We start from the raw sequence: 12352 nt of genomic DNA, 5'->3' as shown, positions 1-12352 counted from the left end.
GGGGCGCGAGTGAGGGGGGGCGGGGTGGGGCGTGGCGAGGTGGGGCGAGCCGGGCCGGGCTGGACGGCTCCGCGCGGCAGCCCGCCCTGCACGGCGGCGAAGTCTCAGAGTGGCATCAGGTGCGACCCGGGACGCGACGTCGGGAGCGAGTGAGGTGCCGGCGAGTGAGGTGGACTGGACCCGGCGAATAACGCGTCCTCTGGAGAATGGCAAAGTCTGGGTGAGTACGACGGGAGGGGACGGGGACATCCGGGGAAGTGGGGCCCTGACCGCCCTGATCTCTGTTTGCCACAGTGCTGCAACGGCTCTCATTTTGTTGAACACAATCACATTTTGATCGCAAAGGATTTTCCAGCCTCATCCAATAGGCATCGTATAATTTTATTATTTGTGTTGGACTGTATAATGTTCCCCACTAAGAACGGGTTGTCCACTCGCTTTAACACACCAGTATAATCAGAAGAAAAGTACGAGGTGGGGCACCCTGTGAGACACCCCGTACGTTGGGCGGCCGGAGTGAAATGTACACATTCGTTGTAGTGTCAGTGTTGTCGAGAGCAGGACCCGGGATAGGGTAGGTCACCGTCACACAGCTGAACGTTGCCGCAGAAAGACAGTCAGGGAGAGGGGAGTTGTGAGCTGTGGAGTCCTTAACCTGGTTCAGGGAACGATAAGGACAGAGCGCGTGGTCCTAATCAACGGCGCCTCCGCAAATACAACACAGAAGTTCATTCAGATATGCGTGAAACGAGCTCGTCTCTCGCGATCCAAGGCTGTATAGGGTCTAAAGAAGACAGCAGGAGGAGAGCCTCCGGGAGGCTTGGCCGCAGCAGTCGTTGTTTTAGATTCAGATCTCGGGGAAATACACAGTTCACTCGGACGAGCACAACTCGTGGACTCGGACGGCCCCCTCGACTCGTCTGCTCCACGCCGGCGACCAGTTTGTGACGTAGGGCGCGCCCGCGCGTCGCGTGCGCAGCCTGCGAGCGGCGCGCGCCTCGCCTTCCCGCGCCAAAACACACACAAGTAGGCGGAAATTGGAGGGAAAATGGCGCGGTAGAGACAGGACAGTAGGAAAGAAAGTTGTCGCCCTCGCAATCTCATAACAACAAATATTTAACTTGCTTCAGGTGTACGGACGGAGAAGGAGCAGACACCTCGCCAATAAGACTTTTGAAGAAAAATAAAATTAATTACTTTTTGTAACAACTGCTTGTCGGGAGCTTCATTCCATCGCGGCGTATTCCACCAAACGATAATAATAAATTGATCTCGAGGCGGGCCGGGGCGGGCCGTTGCGGCCGAGCGGAGAAGGCCGAGAGACTCCAGGATCCGGTCGGAGACCTAAACGAACGGGGTGCGGGCGGGTCTTCCCTCGAATGCAAATACACAAATATTTCGCACACTAATTTATACCGTGTGCCCGGGCGCGTCCGTTTCCGCGATAGAAGCCAGAAGCGTCAGCGACCGGGAGCACACGCCCGCGCACCCGCGCGGCCCCGGATCTACGGAGGTCATCCTCACTAGCCTCCTGTACTATCACTATGTGTGTGTGTTTTATTGGGCGGTGCACTGCAGCAACCTCTCCTCCCCCCTTCCCTCGGCTCCTTCCGCAGGCCCGCGGGTAGTGGCGTTTCGACAGAGGTGCTGACGCTGTAAATCAAAACGCGTCATAGTGACCCACATGTCCACATCACCCGGCCCCCCTGCTGACCCTGCCCTTCTGGATCACTCGCTGACGCTCTGTCGGCGGAGGGATTCGCATGTGTGGCTGTTCGATCTGTGGCGTAACGCCCAGCAGGCGGAGTCGTAAGCGCCCAACCAAGTTTCGGGTCAGAGTGGTCCGGGGTGGCTGAAGAAGACCCCCTGTTATATACTGCACCGCATGCACGCGTGTGGGCGGGTTGCCTACTCACCAGGGGCTACCCGTTAGTTGCCATCACTTGAGACAAGTTCCTCTCACTTTTCACTTTTTCGATTGTGAAGCCCCCCCCCCCCCCGGTCCGTTCCCCAACGTGTTAAATTGGGGTGGTGATGACGGGTGGTCGACTGACAGGAAGGGGAGAAGGATGAGTTCTGCCTGCATGTGGCTCAATACAAATCTGTGTGACGCAAGCTGTAGCGGTTCTCAAAGTAGTAACAACTCAACACACGACTATGACGTAGACGCAACAGGATAAAAGCACAGATGAGGCGTAGAGGAAGGGGGACGGGGGGGGGGGGGGGGGGGCGGGGGGGGGGGGGGGGGGGGGAGTGGCCAGGGGCGTGCAGCAGCAGCACGAGTTAGAAGGTGCGCCTAGGAGAAGACTACGAACTCATCAATCTAAGCAGTGGGAAAAACAGACACAAACAAACATATCGTTCACACCACACATTCGCGGAATGGAGTGCACGGCCCGCTAGAGCCCCGCGTCGTGACTCGCTACTTTTAATAGCGCGTCCGCGGCGGCGTGAGTCACGCGGAGCAGTGGGTGCAGCGCGAGGTGCAGCGGCACATGTGTCGGTCCGGACCACACCGCCGGCGGCTCCGCGCTGCCGGCCACCTCGCGGGTCAGCTGCTGCGACAACGACGACAACGACGACGACGTCACTAACGACGCCGGTGGTGCGTGCGCGTCGCTGACAGCGTGTGCAAACGCCTCACGGGGCCCAAGGACGCGGGGCGCCCGCTGTTGTGGCTGGGCAGGGCAGGGCAGAGGGGCCCGCGGCGGCGGCCTGCACTACTTTATGTCTCCAGACTGCTGCACTCGCGTCGGCGCGCTCATAAACGCGATTAGTAATTAAGATTATTCACCGGCGCCGAGCAGCGGCGGCGAGACGAGACGAGAGAGGGATTCTGATAAAGGTGTGTAAACGCTTTCAAAGACATCCTCATTCTGTTGGCAGCGCCGGCAACATGCTCGCGGCGGTGCTGCTGCTCGCGGCGCTGGCGGCGCGCGGCGGGCTCGCGGCCTACCGGCCCAACATCATCGTCATCGTGGGAGACGACTTGGTACGTATAAGCATGCAGAGGAGAATGATCGACCGATATGACGCCAAGTTTGGTTTACATTACAAAAGAACCGATCGCGCGTGCGAGATGATTGCGTAACGTTGAACGGGAGGACAGAGTCTCATGACAAAAGTAGTAAGAGTCTCACACTGCTCGCGTGGATCCGCGCTAAGTGCCAACCACGTGAGCGCGGCGCGGGGCGCGGGCCGCGTGCCCCGACATGGACGTGCCCGGCGACGGCTGCCTGCGCTCGCGAAAAACAGAAGACACGCCGGATTACATCGCTGAGGTCATTCTGCGACCAGATGCCCGCCACCGCCGCCCGCCGCGTGGTCGTTTGGGTGTCAGCCCGTCTCAGACGGCTTGGTCGGTCGCGCTTCCGTCCAAAGGCGCTAAACTATGCCACAGCAGCGGCGCGGCCTCTTGTCTTTTGACGTCGTTCTGCTCGCGGACACAATGGCGTTTGGCCGTCAGAAGAGGAGGAGGAATTCCCCCGCATGCACCAGTAGCGCGACACACGGGTCCCCGTTGCTGTACGCTGTACAACATGCCCGGTAATAAACACGTTGTTGCTGACCGCAGGGCTGGAACGACCTGAGCTTCCACGGCTCCGATGAGATTCCCACGCCCAACATCGACGCCCTGGCGTACAACGGCGCCATCCTTAACCAGCACTACGTGCAGCCCATCTGCTCCCCCAGCAGGGCTGCCCTGCTCACCGGGATGTACCCCATCCACACGGGTGAGTGCGCGGCCCCGGGAGGTCACCGGGGCGGTCCTCATCCTGTTGACCACGCTAACCCTCCCCGTGCGCAGGCATGCAGGGCCAGCCCATCCTGGAGTCGGAGCCCCGCGCGCTGCCGCTGGGCCACACGCTGCTGCCCGAGTACCTGCAGCAGCTGGGCTACGTGACGCACGGCATCGGCAAGTGGCACCTGGGCTTCTACCGCAAGGAGTTCCTGCCCACCCGCCGGGGCTTCGACACCTTCCTGGGCTACTACAATGGCATCGTCAGCTACTACGACCACATCTTGGAAGGCTCGGTAGGTCGCCGTCGGTAAGTAGCTCTCCCCTCCTTCGCGCTCGTATCACTGATCCTGCTCACGCCCGTCCAGTACCCGGGCTACGGCTGGCTGGGCGGCTACGACATGCGGCGCAACGAGAGCGTCGCCTGGGACCTGCAGGGCCGCTACGCCACGGACGTGTTCACCGACGAGGCCGTCGACATCATCCGGGCGCACGACCAGCGACTGCCGCTCTTCATGTACCTGGCGCACCTGGCCGTGCACGCGGGCAACGCGGGCAAGCTGCTCGAGGCGCCGCAGGAGGAGATCGACAAGTTCCGGCACATCGCCAACCCCAACCGCCGGACGTACGCGGGTAAGTGATTCGAGCCGGTGCGTTCACGGCGAGCGCCGGGCAGGTAGGCAAACCCTCTGGCACGGGCGCCGTAGCGTGGCCGGGCCGCACGGCGCTCGTGACACAAGTCTGTCTTCCCGCAGCCATGGTGTCCAAGCTGGACCAGTCGGTGGGCAGCGTGGTGGCCGCGCTGCAGGCGCGAGGCATGCTCGAGAGCTCCATCATCCTCTTCATGTCGGACAACGGCGCGCCCACCACCCAGGACCCCTACCCTAACTGGGGCTCTAACGCCCCCCACCGAGGGGTGAGTACTGAGAAAGAGGATGCTCCCGAACCAAACCTTGGCTCGACCCCACCGTAACCTGTTGCTCCTCGTCCGCCAGCAAAAGGGCACGCTCTGGGAGGGTGCGGTGAGGGGTGCGGCCCTGATCTGGAGCCCACTGCTGAACCGCCGGCCGCGCGTGTCCTTCGAGCTGATGCACGTGACCGACTGGCTGCCCACCCTGTACAACGCGGCGGGCGGCCGCCCCTACGACCTGCCGCCCGACCTGGACGGCGTCGACCAGTGGACCAGCCTCGCCAACGACCTGCCGTCGCGCCGGTCCGAGATCCTCCTCAACATCGACGAGCGGGCCAGGAACGCGGCCGTGCGCCAAAACAACTGGAAGCTCGTCATCGGTACGTAGTGAGCGTGTGGGCGGCGCGGCGGGCGGCCTGGTGGGCGCTTTACATATATCCCAGTGGTACTTCCGGGTCCTTATCTATCTCGCACTGAGCTAATAAGAACGTTACCCACAACAAACAAACACAAAACCAAACAAAACTAACGACAAAACGACCCAACACGTATGCAAAGAGAGGAGGGGCAGGACGTGGCTATCTGCGCGCCATTATCGCACACACGCCCAGAGGCGAACGGACTCCTCGCGGTGGCGCAGTGGCGGTGCGGAAATAATTTGAACACAATACAACTAGTGCGGCGGGCTGGAGGAGGCACTGGCCGGCCAGGCGCGATCACTGACTGCGCGCGGGCGCGAGGGCGGGCGCCGGGGGAAGGGGCGGGGGCGCCGTGACCTCGGCGCGACGCGACGGCCTTCCCACGGGCCTCGCCCCGCGGCTTGCCCGCGCCCGCCCTGGACCTGGACGGGATGGTCGGGCCATTAGCAGGTCGTATGCAGCGCCGCGCCACCGGCCGCACGAGTCGCGTCGGAACAAAGGAACACGAGTCCCGAAAACGCCTCTGCGGGAGTTCGCGTCTTGTGACAGTGTCACCCGAATTATGTTTGCAGGTCAGGCAGAGGGCGGCAAGTACGACGGCTACGTGGGCTCGTCCGGGTCCCGGACAGACCCGCCGTTCAACTTCTCGGCCGTGCTGAGCAGCCCCGCGGGCCGCTCGCTGGCGCAACACTCGGCGCGCTCCGGCTGGCCCGTGTCCCGCGAGTACGCCATGGCGGGGCTGCGCGCGCGCGCCCAGGTGCGCTGCGGCCCCACGCTCGTCGCCAAGCCCTGCGACCCGGCCCCAACCGCCGACAAGCAGTGCCTGTACGACGTGCAGAACGACCCCTGCGAGAAGAACAACCTGGCCGACATCTACCCGACGGTGGCGCGCGCGCTCAAGCGCACCCTGGTCCGCTACCGGGCGGGGCTGGTTCCGCAGCCCAACGCGCCCCTGGACCCCGCCGCCGCCGACCCCAAGCGCTTCGGCGGCGTGTGGTCGCCCTGGCAGGACGGGCCGCCGAGCGACGCGCTGCAGGAGGAGGCGCCCGCCACGCCGTCGGAGCAGGGCGACGCCGAGCAGCCAGCCGAGCAGCCCGCGGAGCAGCCCCCCGCGCCCGCCGAGGACAAGCCGGCCGCCGACAAGCAGACCCCCACCAAGCCACCCAAGGCCAGCAAGGCTGGCAACAAGTCGGGGGCCGGGCGACCAGCGGCCGCGCCAGCCAAGCCCAAGGAACCCGCGCCCGCCGAGGAGGAGGACGTCACCACGGACGACTCGTCCTGACCCCTCAGGATCGCACTACGCACCGACCGCTCCGCCGAAAAGGGGTGACAAAGAATTCGATGACTGAACGAGAGGAGGGGGCAAAAGACATCATTTTGACAGTGGGAAACTCTACGTTTAATGACATTACTATTAAAAAAAATTAACAAGAAAATGTGCACAAAAATTCATTGTTTTTACGCACTGACTTCTCTTATCTGTGATAATAATGTTTCTTTGTAATGTTGTTTAGTTGATAAAGTTAGGGATTAGCACGCTAAGCTAAGGGGCTCCAATTTTCTGCGAGCCCCCTCGTTCAAAACGTGTATAGAGTACATATCACCCAGCTCCGTGACCGTAAAGGCTACAACGCACTCAACATCGTGCCGCCATTCTGTAACGAGTAACGACTTTCACTGCCATAATGAAACTGACAACGCCGCCCACGAGGCACGTTATTTACACCTGTTTTGGGAGTGCAACTGGGTCGCAAAAGATGGTGGCAGATCAGTTTGCCGTGTTTGTTTCGTCAGCCCCATCGTTATAAACCTTTTTGAAGTTGAAGTTATCTACGATGATGCGGCCCAAAATTAAGAAACATCATGTGGCTGTGGGTCCTGGATTCACCAAAGATAACTATTGCAGTGTTTTGCTGTTTCATACATAATGAGTCCCTTTCAATTTATTTAAAAGGTTTGCTCGAAGTGAAAAAGAATGGACGTCAAAGTTCCACAATAATATTTCGTAATAATTCCATGCAAAATATAGCGGTAATAAGTTATGTATTTCCATTTGATGGCAGCCCAAGCCTCACCATAGTAGTATTTATTTTTTGAAAGAATTAACGCACTTGAACCATGTACAGACCTAATTCGTAGCAGCACCGTAAAAAAATTAATAACTTACCTGTACAAAGTATGTGATATTGTTTTATTCCCAACGTTTATTTCTACTATTTCAACACCAATCCTCACATCAACTTAGGGCTATCAGGATATTGTCCGATATCGAGGGCTCGATATTCTCCTGATATCGATGTTGAAATATCGGGGTTTCTCGATACCCTGAAATATCGCGATCGGAAATTTTCAGACATCTTGTTCCGCAATATGGTTCGATATTGCGATATCACTCGATATTATCTACACTGTAAAAAATATTAGGGATTTTGCAATCCAGTAGGCCGGGAATTTGCAACAATAGGTTGGGCATTTCCCTTTTGGGCTGGAAAGAAGCCCTTGCATGCCCTTTGGGCTGTGAAGGTATCCTCTGTATGCCCAGGTCTGTAAACTTACAGTAAAATGTGGCCACGAAATTTCAAGCACTGGTGGAAAATTTACCTGGTGGGCAGGGAAGGGCTGACTTCTCTGCCCACCCGCGAGGGATTTCGCAGCCCGTGGGCAGGAAAGGGAACTCCCGCAGACCACGGACAGTAAATATCCCTGCATCGGCTGCAAATTTCCTCGCCGTAGGAAGGAGATTTTCGCGTGGCTTGCGGGAAAAGGAGTCTTTCACAGCCCACTGATAGTAAAATTCAGATGAAGTGTTGATTTCGCGAGAATCGGCACAACGGGTCCTAAAGGCTACCGCGGAACTCAGGGGACTGAGGTGGTTGTATTAAAAGCTCTGTCACACTTCGGTAAGACTTGCATAGGATTGCGTACTGCGATGAACTGCCGCTAGATGGCGTTGCTGTAAGCGCCTGCCGTACCAAACCAGATATTTGCGTTAAATTTGAATATCCTCAACAAACTTACTTTCTTTTTTACGCGGCATGTTTCATAAGCAGTCGCACTAACCGACAACGATGGGTATTTGTTCAAAAAGTCAACCATATTCCAGAAATAATCTGTTAAATTCTAACTCTCGGAGGTCCCCACAACGACGCCTTGTACACTACGGCACCGTCCACCTCGTCCCTCAGGGGTGCGCCTCTATGCGTACTTCCTCTGGCAGCAGTGACTGATGAAGTCGTTGTTAGGTCCTGTGTTACTTACATTGGCCAATTTTCAGATTTTTGAGCTGATCGTAGAAATTGCCGATTGGCGGAAATAGTCCTGCCTGTGCCTGGGAGCAGAGCTGCCATGCGCTGGTGCAATCCTCACTTTTTTACAAGATTAACCTGAGAATTACAATTCCTCGCTTTGACATGCCAACAAATGCCCGTTCTATCCGTGTGGCAACGCAGCTAAACCCTCCGCGGGCTGGAAATTCGCAGTTGGTGGGCAGGAAAGGCATCTCAACTGGCGCCGGCCTGCGACTTTGCAGTTCAGGGGCAGTGCGAGCTCCTTTCCCGCCCACGGAGTTAATTTACTTGGTGGGCTAACGGAGACACCTTTCCCGGCCAGTGGTGCTTGTGACTTCGCAGTCGGTGGGCAGGAAATCCACTTGCCGCATAGGCGTGTGGATTCCCGGTACATCACCGAGAAGGGGGCGTTGCCACCCCGGGTAGGTAAAATTCACTCTAGTTTTTTTTACAGTGTAGACTCGATGCATCGAGTCGATGCATCGACTCGATGCTCGATACATACAAATCGCACAGTCCTACATCAACTCGCTTTTGAGATTAAAGAAGATGGGAATTGCATCCTTATGACCTAGATTTAAATGGCTACATTCTGCTACATTAGCATCTACACTCGAAATGACAGGCACTAACCATCGACCACAACTCGCGGCAAAGTCTTTCTTTACCTGTTCCCTGTCATGCACAGTCGCATAGAAGGCGAGGGGTCCCCCACTCGTCAACTCGTTGTACACTTGGCCGCGCCTAACTCGCGTCTAACTCGCGTTCAACTCGCGACAACTCGCGACAACTCGCGAAAACTCACGATAACTCGCGAAAACTCTCGTGAAAATCGCGGAAACTCGCGCTAAAATCGCGCAAAACTCTCTAATAATTGATCTCAACTCGCGGCCTACTCGCGGCAACTCGCCAACTCGGCTACTCGTTGTGCACCTATTTTGGAAGTGGGGGACCCCTCGATAGAAGGTCTGAGACTTAGCGAGTAACTAGAAATCCATGACAGATGAGCTTTGCGGGTCTACCAGGGGCCTGCCTACCAATACCCAAAAGAATTTGGCAAACGGGCCACCATATATAGACGTTTTCGTCATACACTGTTAGAAAAACACACGGTAAACGCCTACGGTCTGCGCTGTAAATTTGTTGCCTGGTCCGGCGCCGTAATTTTTGGTTACGGTCCGTGTCATACAGAACAGACCGTAACTTGAAAAAATGTTGGGGAAGTCGAATACAGTACTTAGAACAAACAAGAGAGTACATTTCGTACTGTTACGGCCTGACCGTACGCTGAAAATACGGTACGGACCGTAGGCAAACCGTAACTGCCTACGTTATTTTTTACAGTGTAATATGTATATTCTTTGGCCTAGGCAAGCGCTTGTGTCCAGAATGACTGTAAGTTGGTTTGTTAACACGCAGGTTGCTGACAAAGCGCGCCGGCAGGTAGGCCACCCACCGGACATCCCGTTCATTTGGGCTGCCTACCTTGGCGGGTGATCGCGAGCAAACCGGCCTCTCTACACTGGAAAAACAGTGGGAGGACTTAGTAACTTTTAGAGGTGCTAAAATTTTAATTATTTTCTAAGGAACAAAAGTGTGCAATGGCATTAATATTTAGCACCTGTGGTGCATATTTGTGCTTCACTCTTTCAGTGCCTCTGTAAAGGTAGGTCACTAAAATAGTTAGCACACCCAAAAGAGTGTTGTACCTTTGTTTTTCCAGTGTCCGGCCCTAGCGATTTATTTGTTTCCTGTTTCAAGGGACTAAGCGTAATGTAGCACTTACGGTAATGGGGAACCCTTTCTAATTTCAACGCTTTCCTCCGAGTTATTTCGCCAATTACATTGGTGAAGGAAGAAAACTGACGATAGTAAACAAACGAAACCATGATGCACGCCAGGCGGCGCGAGTCCGACAATAAAGCAAACGAATGGTGGAAAGGAAAAGGAGAATAGGGAGAAGTAGACGCTTCTATTTAGGAAAAAGCCGAGGGCGCCTAACGATGATACGCCTTTGTGAGTATATAAGACCACGCTCGCCAACGCACACTCACATACACTTACGCACACGGGACAGACACGCAACTCCGGGCCGCGTGCACGCCCTGCTAGGCAAGGAGGGCTTTGGGGCAGCATCGCCGCCTCGCCCGGCCGCGAGTGCGAGAGAGAGCGAGCAAGGGACAAGCCGAGGAAGGGGCAGAGGGGTGCATTTGATTGGCGGAAATAGGGGTAAGACGGGAGAACTGACAGAGTGCCATGGCTGGGGTGCCCCGGCATGGCGTGCAGCTCATCAACACTCTAAGCACCCCTCCGTAAAGCCCCCAGTGGAGATTGAGGCTGTCGCACCATCACCCGGTCCTACCCAGGCCATTCATAACATAAATTCGGCCAGTGTCTGGTGCCTGACGACGGCTGCAGTACTGGGGCTCGTCTCCCAGAAATACGCTGGCCATTCAACGTTGCGATTGCGGTTGTCATCGTGGAAAATTTGACGAGTTCAGCCCGTGCAAGCACTTCTAGCGCCTGCTGGGAAGGCAACATCGTGCGTGCGGTGCATGCGTGTAGTGCGCGGTGGCCTATCCCGAGTCTCGCAGGGGCGGAGCTTCCTTACTTTGCCGAGTGAATCTGAGAAAAACGCACGTACTCTCTGGACGATTCTCTGGGCTGGGGCTGGGAGGCAGGGCGGTTGGGCGGGCCGACGGGTACCTCCAGCCCCGGATCCCTGGTGCCTCAGAGCTGGCTCGACGGGGTTTGGCCGGGCCGGGCTCAACTCCTACGCCATCGTTGCCTTTAAGCCAGCGGGTCAGCTAGCGCAGCCTCGGGTGATAGTGGATCACTCGAGGCACACGGGGCCCTGCCTGCTTGCAGCTGCAGCGGCGCCGGCCGACACCAATCCCGCCCCCACCACTTTCCCTTTGCTCCAAACCCCTTCCCACTCCCCTCGCAACTGCAAGGAGTCCCCACATGGCCCCCGCCTTCACCAGCAGCTGCGGCAGAAACGCGCGCGTAAAATTACCACTAGAAGATTAACAATCCACGACGTCGTGACTAAATTTTTTAACAGCACTAAACGCCGTGAGGCAGCAGGCAGCTGTGCGTTCTATTTGGTCGGAGTGAAGCAGCAGGCTCCTGCCCAAATTGGCAGTGAAATAAATAACAGGCGGATTTCGCATCCATCGCCATCCGGAGCCGCCTCGCCTGCTTTCCTCTCCCTCTCGGCGCACCTGTCCTCCTCCCTGACCTTCTCGTTGTGTGTGAGGACACCCCCCCCCCCCCCCCCCTCCCCTCTACCTCTGGGACACTCAGCTCGCAAAACAAAAGCCCCCTGCTCACCTGCGTCGCGCCACACTTCCGCTCCTGATATCCGAACCCTAACCCTTTCAGAACCATCGGCCAGGAGAGAAATGAGGCCGTCTTTTGTAAGGAAATGACGCAGGGTATCGGTCCAATCACATCTAAAAGTACCTCTTCCGAAGCAAAACAAACAATATTTAATCAACTTACACAAAATCGATTAAATTCCATTAAATATTGTATGAATTGAAAGAAACTTCCAGCAAAATTTAGCTAAAGCCACAAGTGACAGCAGGAGTGTTGGAATGAGCGAAAGGTTACTTCTGCACAGGGGAAACGGCAACCTCCTGTGTAATATTACGGGCCTCCTCCCCCCCCCCCCCCGGATAAGCGATACGGCTCAGGGGCTGCCGCGGCCCCGGTGTGAGGTGGTGAAGGTACCCCCGTGATGCTTGTACCGGAGGTACAATCACCACGTGATAGTCATACCCCCCCGTAAATGCCAACAACACGTGGGGGTATATCTACCACGTGACGGTTTTACCCACCATCGAGAGGGGTAAAACCATCATGTGATAGTAGTACCCCCCATCGAGGGGGGTACAACTATCACGTGATCGTCATACCTCCTATAGGGGGGTATAGGGAGCACGTGATGGTTGTAACCCCCTTAAAGAGGGGGTATAACTATCACGTGGTGGAT

General features: G+C 56.7%; 1 protein-coding gene across 2 annotated transcripts; it reads left to right on the top strand.

The window, feature by feature from the left end:
- Window positions 1–69: 69 nt before the first annotated feature.
- Window positions 70–7247, top strand: LOC113203184 (arylsulfatase B). Of its 2 annotated transcripts, none has more exons than XM_026417741.2 (8): window positions 70–220; window positions 2887–2992; window positions 3575–3734; window positions 3809–4035; window positions 4108–4372; window positions 4495–4655; window positions 4735–5029; window positions 5641–7247. In XM_026417741.2, the coding sequence occupies exons 1-8, from the start codon at window positions 207–209 to the stop codon at window positions 6348–6350; spliced, it is 1938 nt and encodes a 645-aa protein (XP_026273526.1). In that variant the 5' UTR covers window positions 70–206; the 3' UTR covers window positions 6351–7247. The 2 variants fall into 2 exon arrangements, with proteins under 2 accessions (XP_026273526.1, XP_026273527.1); XM_026417742.2 differs by lacking the exon at window positions 70–220 and adding an exon at window positions 2469–2605.
- Window positions 7248–12352: the final 5105 nt, after the last annotated feature.

The sequence above is a fragment of the Frankliniella occidentalis genome, unplaced genomic scaffold (assembly GCF_000697945.3).
Source record: "Frankliniella occidentalis isolate FOCC.00 unplaced genomic scaffold, Focc_3.1 Scaffold107, whole genome shotgun sequence".
Lineage (NCBI taxonomy): Eukaryota > Metazoa > Arthropoda > Insecta > Thysanoptera > Thripidae > Frankliniella > Frankliniella occidentalis.
The sequence above is the reverse complement of the archived record's forward strand: the minus strand, read 5'-3'. Positions and strand labels throughout refer to the sequence as shown.

Bases quoted from the DNA above. Each gene is read 5' to 3' on its own strand.
- LOC113203184 (XM_026417741.2), top strand. The intron at 2,993-3,574 runs GTACGTATAAGC...TGCTGACCGCAG, and splicing joins TCATCGTGGGAGACGACTTG to GGCTGGAACGACCTGAGCTT. The intron at 4,373-4,494 runs GTAAGTGATTCG...GTCTTCCCGCAG, and splicing joins CAACCGCCGGACGTACGCGG to CCATGGTGTCCAAGCTGGAC.